The sequence below is a fragment of the Strigops habroptila genome, chromosome 5 (genome assembly GCF_004027225.2).
Source record: "Strigops habroptila isolate Jane chromosome 5, bStrHab1.2.pri, whole genome shotgun sequence".
Taxonomy (NCBI): domain Eukaryota; kingdom Metazoa; phylum Chordata; class Aves; order Psittaciformes; family Psittacidae; genus Strigops; species Strigops habroptila.
In genome coordinates this window covers 75,225,530-75,246,622 of record NC_044281.2, presented here as the reverse complement: position 1 = coordinate 75,246,622, position 21,093 = coordinate 75,225,530, and the positions used below count along the sequence as shown (strand labels likewise).

The 21,093-nt window shown below is 43.7% G+C and overlaps 1 protein-coding gene across 1 annotated transcript in view; it reads left to right on the top strand.

The window, feature by feature from the left end:
- Positions 1–5,263: 5,263 nt before the first annotated feature.
- Positions 5,264–21,093, top strand: part of HSPA12A (heat shock protein family A (Hsp70) member 12A) — a 62,712-nt gene continuing 46,882 nt past the window's right edge. Inside the window, exon 1 of the mRNA XM_030487940.1 lies at positions 5,264–5,525. Coding sequence (XP_030343800.1) covers positions 5,498–5,525 — 28 coding nt within the window. The 5' untranslated portion in view covers positions 5,264–5,497. The remainder of the gene's footprint in view (positions 5,526–21,093) is intronic.

Here is a 21,093-nt window from a genome sequence, read left to right as displayed (position 1 = left end):
TATTACTTGCACTGCACATTGCAGTTTTGGTACTGCTATTTGATTCAGTGAAGTGGTCTGCAAAGCAAGGGTATGAACTAAACATGCCACCTGGGGGCTGCAGTGTATTCTCTGGAACAGAGGACATAAGAAATAAGGTAGGCAGAATTTTGTCCTGCCCAACTGTAGCTCCTTGTTTTTAGAGGTGGCTGAGCCATCTGCCACTTTTGTTAAATTCAAGTGGGAGCCAACATGCTCATCACTTCCTTAAGCAGGAACCATGGAACAAAACTAAATTTATTGTTTGATGCATTGTCAGCTTTGTTTCTTTTGAAGTGATAAGAAATGTGTGGTAAAACAAGCCCCTGTGCGAGCACAATCTGGTTGGTATTTTAAAAATGCCATGACAGAATGGCATTTTTTACTGTATAAAGATGGGTGCATGTTTGGAGAGGAATACTCAAATGATAGTATGCTCACATTAAGTTACCTAATCAATCTGTTTCATCTGGGGGGTTTTGTTTGTTTAGGGTTTGGGGTTTCTTTATTATTTGGTTTTGGTTTTAATACATTGAGCATAGAGGAAGTGCAATGGATTTAAGTAAAAAAGAAGTTCAAGACATACAGTATGAGTGAAAACTTTTGGGGACTGAATCCACCTTTTCGTTCTGTGCACACAGCAGCTAGCTCAGTCCATTGGGATCCACAGGAAGACTATTGAACGTTACTATGATGGGACACACTGTTTAGTATTCAGTGTATCTATCTACGTAGTATAGTTGTAAAAGAAGTGAAAAAACCCAAACAGTGTAAGCAATGGTGAGTGCTGCCATATCTGCATCTGAAAGTACGCTCTGAAGGAGTGTGTCACCAGAGATTTGTGAGCACCAGAATTCTGTGCAGGCTCTTTTCCCAGAATGATGGACTTCTAATACATGCCAGGATACTGGGAGTGAGAAATGTATGAAAGACAGGTGAAAACTATAATCTGTTCCTTTTGGAGAAGCCCTTCACATTCTTATGTGCTCAATAAGCTTTACTGAAGGGCTGTGACAGTGTTGAATTGTTTTTCATTCTTCTTGTCTTTACAGAGATTTCTTGAGTGTTCATATAAAAGGCTTTTCTTTTAGGAAAGGGGAAGATACAAACTGCATCGAGGGAAACAGATTGATAGTTGACTCTGTAATAAAAATAATTTCTAAGTTTCTAGCACATGAGCCAATAAGCAGAACTGTAGAGGTTAAAGTGCTATAAGCTGAGAAACTATACAGCTGGAATGGAGGAGGAGACTGCAACAACAGTTCTGCAGGTGACAGACAAAAATCAGGTGTCGTAAGTTTAATGATGCTTCAGAAAGTATGCAAGAGAAAGCTTTGACGTATGAAATGATTACCTTAGGAATTTTAATAGAGCAGATGGACCTAGTGCTTGCTGAGGGATTCCTGAGCTGCCAGGATACAAGGCATATTTACCTGCTTTCTATTCTTTTGTCTTAAATGTAGTGGGGTTTTTAAAGATACAACTCTCCCTGGTACCAGTATTGGGCTGAGTGTTTGGCTTCAGTTGGACACTGATCCCGGTGTCTGTAACAACATCTGTACATCTTGCTGCCAGGTGCATGGAAAGCAATATTCCAATGCCTATATTCCTTCCAGATCTCTGTGCCTAGCGTTTACAGGTCCCCAGTTCTCAGTGCTATCCCTTCAGTGCCTCCCCTAGACCCTCACAGTCATGTGTGAGAAGCACGTAGCTCTTTTCACTGGCTAGCTGCAGTTTCGTGTAGCTCTCAAAACACATGAATATGGCCCTGGAAGGGCACTGGGGTGATCTTCACTTTCCTCATGAAATTGTGATTGATGCTAATGGATAACATATATGTGGGAGCTCTGCTACAGTCACAGCTGCATTAGACAGCTATTATTCTTCTACTGTCAGTTTATTCAGCATATCTGAATCCTTTGTATGATGAACTGAAAGCTGCAGCTTTCTGGGGATCACCTAGGATAAGAAGTGCTCTACAGATGCAAAATACAGTATATTAAATCCCTGTACTTGATTGTGCTTGAGTGGTGTTCACCCCCAAGTGGATGATTCAAGAGAGAACTTAAAGCAGATGCCTGTCCCAAGCTACTGCATAAATCTTGCTTCCATAATGACTGCTGGGGCTGGGGCTTGAATTTCACACTGATGAGGGCCTTGGTTGTCTGGCAGAGCAACACTTTAATGCTTCAGAGTCCAAAAAAGTTCTTCCTTTCTGCTACTACTCTCCTGCAATACACTAATGCAGCTGATGTTCGGTCACTGAGAAGGAAAAGAATTCTTCCCAGACCCACACTAAAATTGAACCTTGTATAAGGGACAAGTTGATGAGCTTACCATGGTTTTCACAAGACCATGTTCAGAGGATGTGAATAACTTTATCTTTGCCATCCTTTCAATAATCTACCCATCCATGGCATTTTTACATTTTAATCATTATATTTAGACTCAGTTCGTGTTACTCTTATAAAACAATAAACCATTAAAGCCACAGATTCCAAACAACCTGTCAAAATGACCATGAAAATTACAAACTTCCTATGGAATAAGTAACAACAAGAAGTCTCTTCAGCTCCAGAGAAGCCTCATTGGCAATGGTGACCTTTTCAGAAAGGTTTTTTCTTTCATTTGAAATGTACTTTTTATTTTTTCCAAGGAAGAGAAATGGAAAGAGAAAAATAATGCATGGAATGGTTTGTGTTGGAAGGGACCTTACAGCTCATCCAGGTCCAACCCCCTGCCTGTGGCAGGGACACCTTCCACTAGAGCAGGTTGCTCCAGGCCCCATCCAACCTGGCCTTGCATTTCTTTAATTAAAGAAAAAAATAAAGCAATTTTTTATGGATTCCTCACAGATTTCCCAAGGAGATACTAAACTCTCTGGGAAAGGGTCTTGCTTCTGAAAGTAGCAGTCACACACCTTCAAATACTCTGCTTCTTCATTATTCAAAACACCTACAGCTGAGTGTGTAACTCAGGCAACCTGGCTTGATATTGAATAATGCAGTCACTGCCTTGACATCCGGGGACATGTCTGTACCCAGCAAATGCTATTTTTATGTGTGTTGTCTTGTTGCTCAAGGGGTGATGGAAAATTAGCCTGCGTGCAGCATTCTTTTTCCTGAAAGTATACAATTTGCACGTGTTTCTGTGTTCCTTGACTGTTTCTTTTCTTTACCCTCTGCCTTTGTTAATTATCTCACTACATTTGTAAAGCTTACGATTAATCGCTGTTGAAGTGCATTGAATTTGAAGCCAAAGTTTCTGCTATTTAAGTCTCTTGTCAGGAAACCAAGTATTAAGAGTTGTTTGGTTTCTTATTTCTGAGGCTGTTTAATGACAGCAGAAGTACTCAGCCTGGCTCTAAATAGGTGATTAAAGCCGACTATTGGCCAGATGTTCCCCTTTGTTGCCTGGCGTGGAGCAGAGGGAAGAACAGGAAGCCACAGTCCCAATGCACGCTCTCCGTGTGTTTTGGCAAGTGATCCCTGTGTTACTGAGTGTCTGCAAGGATATAATCTTACAGCCAATGTGAATGGTGGAGCGAGCTGCTGTTCCACCATCCCTGCATGTTCCTTCCTTCTCAAGAGTTCGGAAAATCCCTTTGTGCAGCTGGTTTGGGGAGGTGGAGAATTGAGTTCAGCTTTTCCCCATGACCAGACAGTGGATTTCAGGAAGAGATCATCTTTGGAGTGTGTACAGGATTGGTGAAGGCCTTTGAAATGAGTTGAGTGTGTAGATATGAAGCTGTTTACTGCTTTAATTTTAACATTTGTGCCACACCTTCTGTCCTCAGAGGCAAAAAATCATAGAATCACAGAATGGTTTGGGTTAGAAGGGACCTTAAAGCTCATCCAGTTCCACCCCCCTGCCACGGGCAGGGACACCTTCCACTAGAGCAGGTTGCTCCAAGCCCCTGTGTCCATCCTGGCCTTGAACACTGCCAGGGATGGGGCGGCCACAGCTTCTCTGGGCACCCTGTGCCAGCGCCTCAGCACCCTCACAGGGAAGAACTTCTGCCTAAGAGCTCATCTCAGTCTCCCCTCTGTCAGGTTAAAGCCATTCCCCCTGGTTCCATCACTACCTGTCCTTGTCCAAAGCCCCTTTCCAAGTATCTTGTAGCCCCTTTAGGCACTGGAGCTGCTCTAAGGTCTCCCCTTAAGGATCCTTCTCCAGGCTGCCCCAGCCCAGCTCTCTCAGCCTGGCTCCAGAGCAGAGCTGCTCCAGCCCTCGCAGCAGCTCCGTGGCCTCCTCTGGACTTGCTAAAGCAGATCCATGACCGTCTTGTGTTGTGGCCCCCAGAGCTGAACTCATGGGGAGCAGAGCTAATGCCAGGAGAGGAGGAAATAAGGCAGCAGACAGACGGAGATGCTGAGTCAACACCTGCAGTGTCCAGGCATTTGTTCCAAAATTCCCTCATCTTCAGAGGTTTCAGTGGGATCCTGCCTTGTATGTGCTTTGGTGAGATGATGCAGGAAAAACTCTGGGTGGATTTTACGTTGTAGAGAATGTCAGTGGCCTCCTGAGCCTCGGAGTTAGGAAGGAACCAAGACACTGCCTGGAGTTACTGCCCTTATTCATTCCACCTGAACTGCTGGCAGTGCTTTCAAATTGGGGTGGCCACTGAGGCTGGAAAGTAAAGGAGAATTAGACCAGAAGCATGGGAGGAAAACAGGAGAACGTTTTCTCTGGCTCCATGTTCATGGGAGGATACCAGCCTTATTTTTATGCTCGGGTTTGTAATGGCTTCTTGCTTAGTTTGGAAAACTCTTGATCATGGCTCAAGTGGCGATAGGGGCGTCTCTCTCCCAGGTCCTGGAGACAAGTTAATCATCTAAAAATCACTGGAAACGAGAGGTTCTGGCCCTGATGGCACTGCAGAACCACACGAGAGAGTTCACTCCAAAGGCAAATAAAAAGAATCTTATGCTGTGAAAGTTACCCAGGAATTCATGATTTCGGTGGACCTGTTTAATGATTTCTGACTGCTCAGGTTAGGTGGACCTGCACACCCCTTACAGCAAACAGCCACCGTAACCTTTGCAAACAACATCCTTGCTTTATCTCCAGCAGGAGACCCACTACCCAGGGTGTCACCCGGTCGCGGAGGGGGTGCTCTTTTATAGCTGTCACCGTGAGGGGTTTTCCGCTTCAACAGCCGTGAAATCCGCATGTGGGGCAGGGCTGCGCTGTGCCGCCCCTCGGAGCTCTCTCCCCCCCCACAAGCAGCAGCAGCCGCAGCCCCGGGTCCCTTGTGCGGCTGCGGGGAGGGGCCGCGGCGGCTTCCCCTTGGCTCTCAGCACCGACCGCAGGAAGGCGCGGCTGGGGCGGGGAGGGGACGGAACGGGAGGAAGGAGCGGAGCCTCCCCCTGGGGTGGGCAGCGTAACGCAGCTCCGCTCGGAGCTGCCGGCCCATGCCTCGGCGGGTGCAGTGAGCGCGGAGCGAGGGAGCCGCGGTGCGGCGGCGGGCGGCCGGGCCATGTCGGAAGCGGAGAGCGGGGCTGCAGGTAAGGGGGAGCGGGGCCGAGCCCCCGCCGCAATGCGGGAGCGCTGCCGCCGCCGGGCGCGGCACGGCACGGGCAGGCCCTGGCTTATCGGGGGAAATGATCTGGAGCCGGAGCCCCGTCCGGAGAAGGGGAGGGCGGGGAGGCGGCAGACAATGTCCCTGCGGCTGTGGCCGCACTAGGGGCAGGCAGCGCTCCAGCCCACCGCGGCGGCGGGGGGGGGGGGGTTTGCTGCGGAGGTGCTGGGTCCCTGGGGAGCCGGTGCAGCAGAGCGCGGTGGACCTAGGTGCAAAACAATGCGGCGGCATCGCCGGGCCGGGCGCCGGTGGGCGCAGCATCCTTCCCGGCCCCCTCCTCCCCGCGGGTCCGGGTCTTCCTTTCCCAGCAGCGGCCCGGGAGAGAAGGGGGAGGGCTGGAAATAAAGGCAGGCGCCCTTTCCAGCGAGTAGCCTGATTGATGCGCTGAGAAAGAAAGAGCTGGCAGCTCGCTGGGAGAGGCAGCGGTGACTGGGGTGAGAGTCTTACCATCCTGGCGTGGCCCCGGGGACCGGAGAGCTCCCAAGGAGGCGTAGGGATGGGGTAAATCCCAGGGGTTCCGTTTTACCACGTTAACGGGTCTGCGGGTCCCTGACTTTGCAAACTTGCTCTTGAGCTGAGACACTCTGAGTCTTGTTTTGCCTGAAACAAGGATTGTGTGATTTTGGTCCGTTTGTGATTACACTGTGTCTGATAAAAATAACACAGCCCTTGCAGGACACGGGTGGTCTCTCCTTGTGTGGGAAGGGAGCTGGGGGAGGGAAGAGGGTTCCTAGGATACAAATGATACGGGTGAATAACCCTAAGGGAAATGCAGGCTCGGCCTCATTTCATTCGATCTCTCCATCCCTTCTTCCTCACTGTATGCTGCAAAGATTTAAGGAAACCTTAATATTGAGCCTGAGGTGCTGGTAGTAATGTATGGGGAAACTTAAAAGGTTGAGTTTATACAGACCACAGTGGGACTTGGGGAACATTTTGAATAAGATATCTTAATTGCAGTGCAAGTGGAATAAAAGTATTTATTTTAAAAACCCCAGAAAATGATACTTAGAAACTAACTGAATCTTCAAGATGACTGGATTCCCTCCCTGCCCCTCCTAATCTAAATGCCCTCTCATTGCTTCCTAAATAAAGTCCCTAGTGTCTGTTTGGTTTGAAGGAACCTGTAACAATTTTCTAGCATTCAGCTGACAAAGGGAAGACCAGACTGACAGATCTATTTGTCTTTTAGATGACAGGGTATCACGTGTTTTGTTTTCTGCAAAGTGGCAAGGATGCAATAGTGAAAAGAAGTTAACTTGTGACATAGGGAGAATCTATGCAGGAATGGTTTTGTTCGAAGATAGAAGACTGTGTACTAAAGCAATTATTTGTTATGCCAGAAATCTTTATGTTCTTTCCACACTCTGGAATGCTGAAGCTGTCAGATGAAAAAAAGGCTTGGGGGATAAAATGTGATTTAGTGAGTGTTGCTCTATTGACAGTATTGAAGCTGCAGTCACTTATTGCTGCATAGTACAATGTGCTGAAGAAATGTCCATATGTAAAATAGCCAAGTGTATGCAGTGCCTGCCAATCACTTTTATAGCTGTGGTTAGCACAGCAATGCGGTATCTGCAGCTTGGGTAGTATGAGCCTGGATAAAACTGTTCGTACCCAGGAGCTGTGGCATGTAAAGCCTCTAATTATACTGACTTTTGGCATTTTTAAAGCCATTGGCTCATAATTAGTTGATGCTGATTCAGCTGACAAGTTTTCCTCTGTGGTTCTGTCACCCTGTAAGCTTGCAGTGTGAATATGCACTATTTAGTTCAGTCCCACTGGGACGGCAGTTGGTGTTCAACAGAGATGCCCTGCTCTGTGCCTGCAAGGTTTCCCTATTGCTGCAGTGAGGTCCCCAGAGGTCTGTTCTGTCCAGAGGCTGTTTTAGCTGATGCATGTATGGTGCAAGGGGGCTTTATCCTAGTCTGGAGGGAGTGACCAGGACATAGCTCAGATACAACTCTCACCGGGAGCTGGAAGAGGCTGCTGCAGCCTCAGATGTCAGCCGAAGTTAGAGCAGCCTTTGGAGGCCAGGTCATTGCAAGGAAACCAGAATGCTGCCTCAGCTACAAAAAAACCTTTTCCCTCCATGGAAATGTGAAGACTTAGGACATGTTTTGCTTTCTGATTGTGTCACTGGTGCTATGGGAGTTGACTGGTGTCTCATCTTATGCTCTTCTCTGCTTTTTTCTTTGTTGTTGAGCTGCCATGACCTGCCGTGGCCAAATTCTCCCACTTTCATGGGAATACTGAAATTTTTGAGGCCCCATCTGGACATCATACCTGCTGCTATTAAGTCTGGATTTACTTTTTTACTTTTAAAGCTGCAGTTTTGATTAAATACTTTAGAATTTCAAAGTCCTTATTCTTCTGAGCTATTCTGGATGATTAGTTCCCCTTTTGCTTCCCTCTACTATGATTTCACCTATTGTATCTATCATAGAATCATAGACTGGTTTGGGTTAGAAAGGACCTTAAATTCATCTAGTTCCACTCGCCTGTCATGGGCAGGGACACCTCACACTAGACCATGTTGCCCAAGACTCTGTCCAGCATGGCCTTGAACACTGCCAGGGATGGAGCATTCACCACTTCTCTGGGCAGCCTGTTCCAGCACCTCACCACCCTCACAGTAAGGAACTTCTTCCTTATATCTAACCTGAACTTCCTCTGTTTAAGTTTGAACCCATCACCCCTTGTCCTATCACTACAGTCCCTGATGAAGAGTCCCTCTCCAGCATCCTTGTAGGCCCCCTTCGTGGCACCAAATAACCCTCCCTTTCTAAAAAAAATAAATCTTGAAAGTACACTTTTTAGTTTTAAGCAATAACATCCAAAGGATCCTGTCACCTCAGTTTTCTGTACCTGAATGGGTTCTGCCTTTTGACGATGTGTCAGATGGGATTTCACAAGCTTTGCACTTCAAAGCGCACATCATTTATGGTTTTAGAAACTTCTCTCTGTGGCTGTTTTAGACTGTAGGGATTGTGAAGGAGCAAATTGGCTTTTTTGAGGTATTTAAAAAAGCTGCACTAGCTCTCAGTAAACAATAAGGGAAAGTGTGAAAGGAATAAAACCCAGTGCACTCAAATGAGGGTACTTCTGAGTAGGAGAACAAGGACAGTCATGACCTTGATTAAGTGTGATGCAACATGACCTTTTGGGGGAGTTTGGATCTATTCCCTTTTTAAGTGAAGTAAATGTTGATGTTTTCCATATGCAGCTTAGTGAAATGTGTCTATCCAGAAATGACTTCAGTTGCTTACTTGTTCAGCTTCTGTACAGCACTTGTCAGTTTTCTACTAAACAGCCTTGCTAGTTGAAAACAGAAATGGGGGAAGCTCCAGGCTGCATCACTGTCGCACAGGCTTGTTCAGCTCTATTTCTGCAATGGTGAAAGAGAGGGGTACCAGGAGGGCTTGGAATCTGTTTCAGGAACAAGCTCTGAAGTCCACTGGTTGTGATTGTAAATGGTACACTCGCTTCACAGATGTTTTACTGAAGAGTGTGCAGCTGCTTGGTGATGTAAGGTCACAGGTGTTGGCGTTGTGCTGAGAGAATGCTGCTGCCAAGTGTGAACTTCAGTGATCTGAGATGCCTGTGACATACCTGCAGATTTCATCTTCTTCATTGTGACAAGTGACCCAGTGGCTCCTAGGTCATTAAATTGAAACTGCCTCTTTCTTCTCAGTGACCAGGCACATTTTTGATCTTACAGAAGAACATTCCATAGCTCTCATTACTCAAAATATGTCAGCTATGGCCCATGTGCTGTGCTGTTAAGAAACAGTGATATGCATTTAAAATAAACAAATGCAGGTTTTACATTTTGCCATAACTACTAATAAAGCAGTGACTTTGCAGCGTTTGAAAATTAGGATGGTGAGCCGTGTAAGTAATTGGTCTTAAAACAGGAAATTCCTTCAAAGTCTGTCTCAAAGGGATTTGAGAAAGGTTTTCACGTAAATGAAAAGGAAGATGCAGTCAATTCTAATAAAGTAAGCAAATAAATAAACTCCAACACTCAGAATGTGGAGGCCAGTATTCAGGAGAGTAAGCCTTTGTTCTTGCTGAAGGTCTTGACTGAATGTCCTTACTCAGGACTGCATCAGGGTGTGTCAAGGACAACAAAGAGCAGCTTCATGGTGCTCCATCCTCAGCATGCTGCTGTGCTCTGATAGTGTGTGAGAGTCATTTGGTGCTCGCTGGCCCAGATCAGTATAGCTCTGTTGTGATTGATTTGCAGGGCTATGGGCACACGGACCAGTTCTAAAGGCATCTTCATTTACTAGAACAGGAGACCTGGAGAGGGTTTTTCTTAGAGCTGTTTCTTCTGTCAGTAGTTCTTCAGTGCCTGAGTCCACACTCTCCGACTGTGTTCAGCAGATGCAGTTTCCGAGGTTTATTGAGGGAGATTTCTAATACTTGTTACCAGCTGGAGTCAAAAGAAGCATGTATGTGAATGGAGTTTTGTAATAGCAATTTCTTGTCATTTGAAGGACTTTATTCACTTTTTCTCTGAAGAAAAGCTGCCTCTATTGGAGGAACCTACCCAACCTGCACTGGTTTCCTTAGGGAAAGAGGCAGAGAGAAATTATTCTCCTTAGGCTACTTCCTTCTCCCATAGGGAATAATCTGGGAACACTGCTTTGATTTGTCCATTTCTGAATACATCTTTTGTTTTAGTGCTGCTCAGATCCACTTTCTAGGGTTGAAGCGGTTTCTCTCAAAGGATTTTACAGCCCTGATCGCTCCGTGTCCACCCATCCCACACACCCTTTCCTGGTGAGGCTCTGACCATTTGTAATCACACTTTCTTTTTGAGGTCTGAAGAGTGAGTATTTGGGTGTCTTTCTCCTTGTTACACCAATTGGGCTATTTTCCTCTCGTAACAGATAATAACAACATTAAAATAACTGTTTCTTTAGTACATCATCGTTTGGGAAATGCATTCCTGTGACAATTTGGCCTTGGGGATTTCATAATCATTTGAGGACTCTCGGTGCCTTCTCCACGCTGAAAGATCAAAATACCTGTGGTTATAGTAGGCTGACTGGCAACTAGCCCCATTCCCTGGTGCCAAACAGATCCAACAAATTTAACATCTCTTTCTCAAGTTTCCATGGATACCTTAGTAGAGCACACGCTGCAATCTGAGCGGCAGGGCATGCGGTTTACAAAAGCTTTCAGTATTGTCATTATGGAAATGCTGCGTTCAAATATCAACCCTTTGCAGTAACTCTCTTGCTTACTCAGCTATGGTCCTGTTATGGTTTTAGCCATAGGAACTCCTTTGCAGTCTGAACCATTGCTTCTCACTGTGATAGTGTACCTTTCCAGTTGGTTTTCTGGCTGGTCAGCGTTGGTCCCTGGGTGATGTCTATGCACAGTCATGGCACTTGAATGTAGGCCTGATGGATGCTAGTGTAAAAACGTCTGGAAATGGATTTGGGTCAATGACTGCGTGATTCTGTGATCTGCTCTACGAATCCTAAACATGTACTTCTGTCCATGGCTTCTCTCCTCATAAGGTATTTTCCTTTAAGCCTGATAGCTGATCTGTTTTCAAGACTGTAAAGTAAAAAGAGTAAAGACATACAAACTTACTTTTGATTTAGCTATAAAGTGTCACTCAGAATATCCATCAATAGCCATAGACTATGGATTCACAGATGACTTTGCTAATGAATTGTCAAATGTACCAGTATTTACAGTTTTGCAACAACTGATATTCTCTTTATTTTCCCATCTTTGAACAAAACCAGGTTACATAGCCTTGAAGAATATAAAGGGATTTATATATAGTATCACTCCTGCTGTCTACTGTGTGAAGTAATGGTTATTCTAGTTTGGTTATTCTATTTACCCTGTCTCCCTCTTTCTTTGTTGTTTTTTTCTGGGGGGGGAATGACGTTTGTTTTCTCTTATCAAGACTACAAATGTGTGAATCATGTTTAGCACTCCTGAAGATTGACAAAATGAAGAAGACAAACATTTTGGAGTATTTCTTCCAATTCATGCTTTAAGAAAAAGGAGTCACTGCGTCCATCCAGCCTGATGCATTGCAAAATACTTCATGAATCTGGAAATGCTTGATAACTAAATAACTTTTATGCCTTTTAAGTTAATAAATATCCCCCAAAGTGCTCTTATTCCTGTGTGCTGGACACATGGTCTGGAAAAGCTGAACAATAATTCTTGATCAGTGTTTGAATAATATTCCTGTGAATGTCTTGATCTAGAAGGATTGCACGCAATCCTAGATTTACATCTAGGATACAATTGCATCTTGGGATGGTTCTTAAATAGGAACTTGCAGTAAACCAGGGATTTTATAACTGTAATATTTTGATCTTGCTTTTTTAAAAAGAAAAAAAACCAAGCACCCAGCCCCCCCTCAGCTGGTAAATGGTGGGTTTTTTTCCAAAGAAAGTGATTAGCATCACAAATGTTTTATGAGTGTGGTCCTGGGAACTGGAGCATAATCTTATTAGTGCCATTCCTGACAACCCTGCAGTGAACCAAGTACATGAAGTAGATGATGACAGACATGATGAAGGAGAAGCAGCAGGAAACCTTTTCTAGGAAGGTATCTCTTCACAGAACCTAGGTTCTGTACATCTGGGTTTTGTTTTCTGTTCCTTATGTCTTTCTGTTTGGAAGCAAGGAGGGAGGAGATGAGACGTAGTGCTTGCACAGAGGCAAATAGTGCAAGGAAGCCTGATGGAAGCAAGTTCACAGAAGAGCTTGTTGAAGGAAGAGAAGGTTATTTGATACATACGAAAGGTGTCTGTTACAGAACCACATCAGTGGAATATTTAGAAAGAACCTGGAGAGTTGTCCTCTACCACTCTGAACTGTAAAATCTGTTGTTAGCCCACCTTTATCACAACACACAGCCTGGCCTCTCCCACGTGTAAACCGGGATCAGTTTTGTCTCTCCTGGCAGTAGTACATGGGTGTGGGTGGAAGAGCTGGAATCTAGGAAGAGAGAGATTCTAAGCGCTGCTGCTGGGTTCCCCAAACTCAGGCTTTGGGGTGTGAGCAGGTTTTGAGCAAGTTGGAACCGTGTCAGGACTGGGAGGGAGTAAGGAGCTGACTGATCTCAAAAGCTGGAAAGCTCTTGGGTCATTCAAGGTGGAGTTGGATTTAAGACCTTACAGTGTGGGTGATGAATAGGTTTGAGTTTAAGGCAGCTTTAAGGGAAGACTTGACTATTGGTAAGGACCTGGTTGAGGCTTTACAGATTCAAGTGTTGTGTGGAAGTGTGATAGTCCTGTTTCAGTCTGGCTTATCAAGCATTAGTGAGGCCAGATCAGGTCTAGGTAAAATAGTTTAGCCTATATCCTGACAAAAAGAAAAGTGAACATAACCCACGTGGCATTTTCAGAAGGTTATTGTGAGTTCTTGTGTGTTTCTTTCATCTTCAATTAAGTTCACAGAAAATAGGTAGTGTCTTTTGGTTTCCTTTTACTGGTGAAGTGCAGGAAGATATAATCCACAAAGTGAGTGATGGGATGAACCTGTGGTGGTTTTTTGATGCTCTTAACAATGATGTTAAAAACTTAAATTATCTTAGAAAGCTTGATAGCATGGTGGAAAAGTAATTCCTTCAGTCAAACTGTAATCATAGTGGGAGGCAATAGAAAAGCATAAATGAAAAAGGTCAAAGCCATAATGAGTCTTATTTTTAGAGTTTTATCCAAAGATCTGAGAGGGTTTTTTACTTAGGAAATCACTGGTCTCTAGTTGGTACCAGTGCAATGAATACCAGCTCTTTGGGTGACCAATTATTATGGAAGGGTATCAGGAAACTTGGATTTGTATCAGAGATGAGCTGTGGCTGTATTCATAGAAGGGAAGTGCACTGCAGTCCTCGGCAACCCAGCTGAATGCCTACTGGCATTTGAAAACAAAGAACTCTGATTCTGTTGATGGTAATAACAGGGATGGCATTGGTTTCAGTAGAAACAGAAGGTTCTTATTTCTGATATGAAATGTGGGATCTTTTTATTAAGCATAAGAATATTTTAAGTCGTTTTTTGTATTTGCTTCACTTTTTTTTTTTGTTGTTCTATAATTATTTTCAAAGGCCATCTTTGTATTTACAGTAAAATGCTCGAGGTTGTCATGTCACGTTTGGAAGCTGTGACATTTTCTGCTTAATGCAAAGCAAAATCTCAGCAATAGGAAAAGTTGAATAAGGTTTTCTTCCTCAACACAGCAGTTGCCAGCTAATAGCAATATGGTAAACCCTTCTTTTCCTGTTGTGCAAACATCATTAGCAGGCTTTGCTTGCGGCAAAGCATGATTATTGATGCTCAAAATGATATACAATGTTTTGAATGATAAACGATGGGTTTAATTTTATTCTTTTATTACCTGGTGGCCACCCTATACCCAGAGTTGACTTAGTAGATCTTTTTAATTTTTAAATCCAGAGATATTATCTGAAAGTAAAATGAAGAATTTGGCTAAGATTTTGGTATGACCAGCAACCTGACTAAGATCATGGCTACATGGAACAGTCACTCTCACCAGCTGCTGGATGGCTGGGAATTCCAGAATAGCCATCAGATATGTGCAAGTGTTTGATATCTGAAAATGATCCACATGTACACAGTACATTGAATTTACTTGGATTTATTTGCCATAAGGATCATCTGCAATAGTGGCATTTTTAGTAGGTCTAATGCATCCTGACTTACCCTGTGCATCTGTCTCATCAGCCCACAAATAACTGAGAGGCTGAACAGACTTGGCATATGGAACAGCGGATATGTGCTATACAACTCAAGAGTTATTGCAGCTTTCCTTTCGAGGCAGGGAGGTGTACTGCAGGCATTCTCAGATGGGAGTTGGAGAGCCTGGAAAAGGTTGTGGTATCCAGGTCTTTCCAGTGGATTCTCGAGCTCGGCCAGAGGCTCAGATCTGTACAACACATAGAATTTATTGCATTGTACGCTATGGATTGAAAAACAAATTACTTCTTATTGTGAAGGCATTTCTTCAAATGCTAGACATATGATCTGAAATAGTGTGGATGATTCGGAAAATCGTGATTTGATTAGCAAGTGTTGGGCTTGGGGCCACTCTGGCAGGATAGAAGTAGAAATGAACTTAAAAATACATTAGCGTGGATTTATATCCCAATCAATGTTCAGGCGTGTTCTTACAGAGAGGTGATATCATAATGATGCTGCCTATTTTCTGGTTTGCAAAACAGCTGTAAGAGATCCAGACCATGATGAGTCCCTTTCACCATCACTTGGAAGTGAGGTGTGGAAGGTTCGGGAAGCACACTTCTGTCCTGGCCAAGCCTTCTCCTGGCATGACTGTAAAGTACTGCAGAATGTGCCTGAAAAGGTCCATGTTTGGTTTTCTGATGGCACACTTGGGGCTTGATACCTTATTTCTTGTTTTCTGTTTGCTAAACTGATGACATGAGATATACTCAGAAAATTCCTTCCTTCCCTTATCTGGCTGCATGTCTGTGCTTTGTGCTGTAGAGCAACATACCCTGCATCCTGAATTCCTGCTTTTACTTCTCAAATTCTTACTTGGAGGCAATGCACACTTTAGCTTATTTGTTGTCTGCGTTACTTGGGTTGCAGGGAACCTTCTGTTAGCAGAGAATCCACTGCTATGGTGTGCTGCTTTGCTGTTGAAATGAACATTTCATAGAATATGTATAGAATACTGATAGGTTGGAAGGGACGTCAAAGATAATCTGGACCAACCTTTTTAGGCAAAGCATGACCTAGATTGGATGTCCCAGCACCCTGTCCAGCTGAATCTTAAAAATATCCAACTCCAGGGAATCCACCACTTCCCTGGAGAGATTATTCCAATGGCTGATTGTTCTCATTGTGAAAAATTTTCCTCTTGTATTGAACTGGAATCTCTCCAGGAGTAACTGTACCCATCACCCATCTTTTCCATGTGACTCCTTACAAAAAAGGAGTCTCCATCTTCTTTGTAGCCATCCTTTAAATACTGAACATGGTGTTAAGGTCTCCCCTGAGCCGCCTTTTCGTTAGGTTTCTCTGGGTTTGTTCAGAGAACAAACCCAGTTCTCTGAGCCTTTCTTCATACAGCTTCCTAGTATTTGGATCATCTTTGTGGCCCTTCTCTGGACCCTCTTCAGCCTGTCCACATCTTTTTGTACAGCAGGGACCAAAACTGAACACAGTATTCCAGGTGTGGCCTGGCAAGCGCTGAGTAGAGTGGGAACAGCTAAAAAGAAGTGTTGATTTTCCTAATGTGTGAAGCAGAAAATTTTGCTGATGCATTGTGTAGCTGAATTATTTAACGTTAAGTGCTTCATAAAAACTGAATTTCGTAGAGAATATTTTGTGTAGTTGCTGAAGGAAATTTTTTGTTTTAATACCACCTTAGTGACTTGTTACTGTGAGGTTTAGCAGTTATCTTTCTTACATTTCACTGTCTGGGACTGTAATGGTCCATGGCTGATACTTTCAGTGGTTCTGTAAAACTTCCGTATCCAGTCCTGAATAGGAATGCGTAGCAGGGACTCCCAAATACTCAGAACAGAAAATTCAGATACCAGCTGCCATTAGCTGATCTTTCTAATTAAATAACAAGCCTGGTCCTACTCTCTAGATCTAACAGAAAATCATATGCAGCAGAACATGCCACCAGTGAAATGGTCACCCGGCATCAGCGAAGTGTAAATGCTCTGGACTTTGCTTCTACTCTGTATTCTGTGACACTTAAAGGTTAATCCTTCATTGCATTTTGTTGCCGGCTTTGTTGCATGTTGTTGAAATCTAGAACATGGCTGATCATTTACTGAAAAACAGGAAAAGCTGAACTAATTAGCTATTGCAGGAAACTACAGGAAATACACTCTTGCATGTGTTTAGATGAAAAGGAGGAATAGTTTAAATTAAATCTGCTAAAACAGCAATTGCAGCTAATATGGTAATGGACATGATTCAGTATTAATACAGTATCTGCTGATTTCATAATTTCACCAATTCTGAGTGCAGTTCTGGTGTCCTCAACATAAAAAGGACATGGAGCTGTTGGAACAAGTCCAGAGGAGGCCACGAGGATGATGAGGGGGCTGGAGCATCTCCTGCACAAAGGCAGGCTTGAGAAAGTTGGGGCTGTTCAGCCTGAGGAAGAGAAGCTGTGTGGAGACCTCAGAGCAGCTTCCAGTGTCTGAAGGGGGCCTACAAGGATGCTGGGGAGGGACTCTTCATCAGGGGCTGTAGTGATAGGACAAGGGGTAATGGGTTTAAACTTAAACAGGGGAAGTTCAGGTTAGATACAAGGAAGAAGTTCTTTACTGTGAGGCTGGTGAGGTGCTGGAACACGTTGCCCAAAGAAGTGCTAAATGCTCCATCCCTGGCAGTGGTCAAGGCCAGGTTGGACAGAGCCTTGGGTGACATGGTCTAGAGTGAGGTGTCCCTGCCCATGGCAGGGGGTTGTACCTGGATGATCTTAAGGCCCTTTCCAACCCAAACCAGTCAATGATTCTATGATTGTTAATTGCAAATCAGATAGGACCCTTTGAATATAAAAAGAGGAAATAAAATGCTGAAAATGGGAGTCTTCTCTATTTTCCATTCCTCTTCCACCTTGAAAAATGCACAAGGTGTTGTTTGGCAGTTGCTTGGGTTAGGACTAAAGTCAGAAGGTGTAATGATGCAGTCAAATTCATTCTATGAATTATCCAAACCCCTGATATAAACAGTCATATTTCAGGTTAATGTTCATATTATTCTTTCATAATAAAGAATTTCTACTCAAGAAGTTTGCATCATATTTAGAAAAATATTATTTTAAATATCGGTGTGTTTGAAGACTTACTTTAATTTGAATTCCAAGTCAGATTCCTGCATTTATTTTGATGGGCAAGTTGTCAAGAGTTAAGTGTTGATTTAACTCATGCTGTTTAGCTGTATGTTTTCTCATAGTGTGTAGTTTGACACAGAGATCCTTGGTAAACATGGGAGATAAAGCTGGAACTTGAGCTATGTGGGACCCTGCTTGATTGTGTTTTTTCATTACAGAAGCCTTAGTAAGTCATCTTGCTTTTAAGAACTGTTTCAAATGCCATGATACTATCCAGGACATCTTTTTAAATGATTCATAAACACTAAGCATCCTTTTTTTGTTACATGATTGCAAATCAGGCTTGTGCAATCCTTTTCCCATTCTCTGGCTTGAAGAAGATGCTTCTTTTTCTTTCAGATCAACCAATCACAGTCCTTTAGAAATAAGGGATTTTTAAATATCCTGGAATATCCAGGCATTTGCCACTTTTCAGATCCCTGATATAAAAATTGTGACACAAGCACATTTTTCCCACAAGCAAACACTAGCTCAACGAAATATTAAAGCTCCCACATGGGCAAGTATATTTTAACATCTCTCAGTTCAGATAGGTTGGATGGTATAATGTTACAAATTTCCTGATTTCAGAGGGGGCCTACAAGAAACCTGGAGAGGGCCTTTGGACAAGGGCCTGTAGGGACAGGACAAGGGGAATGGCTTTAACCTGCCAGAGGGGAGATTGAGATGAGCTCTGAGGCAGAAGCTCTTCCCTGTGAGGGTGCTGAGGCACTGGCACAGGGTGCCCAGAGAAGCTGTGGCTGCCCCATCCCTGGCAGTGTTCAAGGCCAGGTTGGACACAGGGGCTTGGAGCAACCTGCTCTAGTGGAAGGTGTCCCTGCCCGTGGCACGCGGTTGGAAATGGATGAGCTTTAAGGTCCCTTCCAACCCAAACCATTCCATGATTCTGTGATTTGCTTTTAACAACTGGTTCACTACTTCTTGGAAGAACTCTTGGCATTAATTCCAGGGTGACTGGCTTGCAAGCCATTTTCTGTAGATATAAATTCATTCTGGAACGACTCTTTAACTTCCCAGTATTCTGAACTGCACTCACTCATTAGCTCTGCAAACTCTCTGGTAGTGTCAGGGCCTCTTTTAACAGCTGAGTTAGGATATAACAATTACAGGTGCCCCAGTTATTACACATGATTAGTTGGTAGTCTCATGAAATCAGTTGCAATGTAATGCAGCTGCTGCTTATGCCAGCATGAGAACAGCTCTGCAGAATCCCTTGAACAGTATATTTTGGTTAAAATTTTCATTTGCTACTTTAGAAGTTGCAGCATTGCCTTCCATGGTTTTCCTCTCCTGAGCCTACAGGGCTCTAGGCTGGTGGCATGTAGGATGCATTGTAGAATTCCTTTGTTTAGCTGGGTATTTGCAGGAGCAGCAGTGAATACAGTACAGATTATCATGGGTTTGGGAAGATTTTTTCCCTCTTGTCCAAAAATACCAAAAAATATGACCAAAAGTTTAACCTTCCAGCAGAGTTGGGCATTTAATGAGAATGAGAAAAAAATCAGCCCTTCCACAAATCCAGCCTTTATGCATAAGTTCTTGAGAGCATACTGAAACTGAAATGGACAATTAATCTCAAAGATTTTTCATTAAAATATCTAAGTCTGTTTTCTGTTTTAAGTGATGTTTTCTATGGGCAGCTAAAGACAGATCTCTAAACCCTGCTTTCCATTTTTTATTCATTAGCAAATATTTTTATACCTGTGGATAAGTGAGTGTCCTTGTATAAATTTTACACCTCTAGGTTATCACAAGTTGATTGGGTTGAATAAATTCTTGATAGAACACCACCCAAGTTAGCACAGTTTCATCGGATAAATCTGAATGTGGCACTGGTTGTTTAATCACTGCTCTCTGAGAGACAGAAATATGTGTATACTGTCACACAGGATTTTCTGAGCTGCATATAGAGCTATAAATAACTTCCTGAGGTACACCCAGGCTAATAACTGAAGACAGGCTGGAAAATAGATTGCTGAAACCTGAGTGTTGAAACAGGTAACGAAAATAATTCAAAGAGAAACACTGAAAACACATAGATAATGGTCTGATACCTACATTTTTGTGCTTCAGAGCCTGTATCCTCAGTGGGGAAAATGCACCAGTATCCAAAGATGTTGAGTCAGTACTGCAGTGTCCTGATCTGCTTAGGAAGTATTGGTTTAGGTCCAGTCACGAACGGCAGCAGGATGCAGGGAACATGTTTTGTTACTAATTTCCTTTTCTTTTCCCCATTGCTGAAATGTTGTTCTTCAATTCTACAAAAAAACCCCAATGTTGATGGTACAAAAATTAATGTTTTGAAAAGAGGAAGAAATGGCACAAAGGGGGCTGATAACAGTATCTGAGACTGATAGCAACATCTGATCCAAATGTATCTTAATGAACCAAGCAGATTCTGTGCTTGTCACATTTGGCCTGTGGGTTTTTGTACTTCACCATCAGAGGAGTAACATAATATGTTCTTGACGAGCTTGAGTGGGAAATGAGAATATTCTGCTTCTGCAAATGCTTCTGAAGATCAGGCTGAACATGCGTATTATAACTTGAACACGAGTAATTGTTGTAAGAGCAATATTAAGAATCGGAGGAGGATTTTTTCCTCTGGGCAAATTATCCCATAGTTGCCTACTTCAGAGTTTTTGTATTTTCTGTAGGAAAGAACACATATGTGATTACCAAGAACAATAGGATCCTTCATTAAGTAGTTAAAGGGTCTTTTCTTGGAGAGCAGTTCCTGTGTCATCTTAGGATAATGTTCTGACTTGTCAGTCATGTCTAGGAGTTACATGCTGTGAATAAATATACATTTTATTGTGTGATACATCCAAGCAGGTGCTAAAAATATGTTGAAATGTATTATTTAATATTTATTAACCTTTAGAGACTTGCTAAATAATTCTGCTTTACATCTAATTAGCTTGTATTCTTGTGGTGGGATTTTGACCCTGGCTGGACCCCAGGTGCCTACCAAAGCCACTATGTCATTGCTGTCCTCAGCTGAACAGGGGAGAGGAAATATAATGAAAGGCTCGTGGGTCAAGATAAGGACAGGGAGAGACACTCACCAGTTGCTGTCACAGGCAAAACGGACTTGACTTGGGAAAATTGGCCAATTTGATTTATTACCAATCAAATCAGAATAGGGTAATGAGAAATAAAACCAGAGCTTAACAAGAAGTCCCCCCACTCCTCCCTTTTTCCCAGGCTTAATTTTACTCCCAAATTCTCTACTTCCTCCCTCCCAGTGCTGCCGGGGGACAGGGAATGGGGGTTGTGTCAGTTCATCACACGCTGTCTCTGCCACTCCTTACTCCTCGGGGGAGGACTCCTCACAAGCTTCCTGTGCTCCAATGGGGGGTCACTCCCAGTGGAGACAGCCTCCTTCAGGCATCCCCCTGCTCTGGTTTGTGGTCCTCCCCAGGCTGTAGGTGGGTATCTGCTCCACCATGGACCTCCATCGGCTGCACGGGCACAGCCTGCCTCACCATGGACCACAGGCTGCAGGGGAATCTCTGCTCCAGTGCCCGGAGTGCCTCCTACCCTCCTTCTGCACTGACCTTGGTGTCTGCAGGGCTGTTTCTCTCACACATTCTCACTCCTCCCTC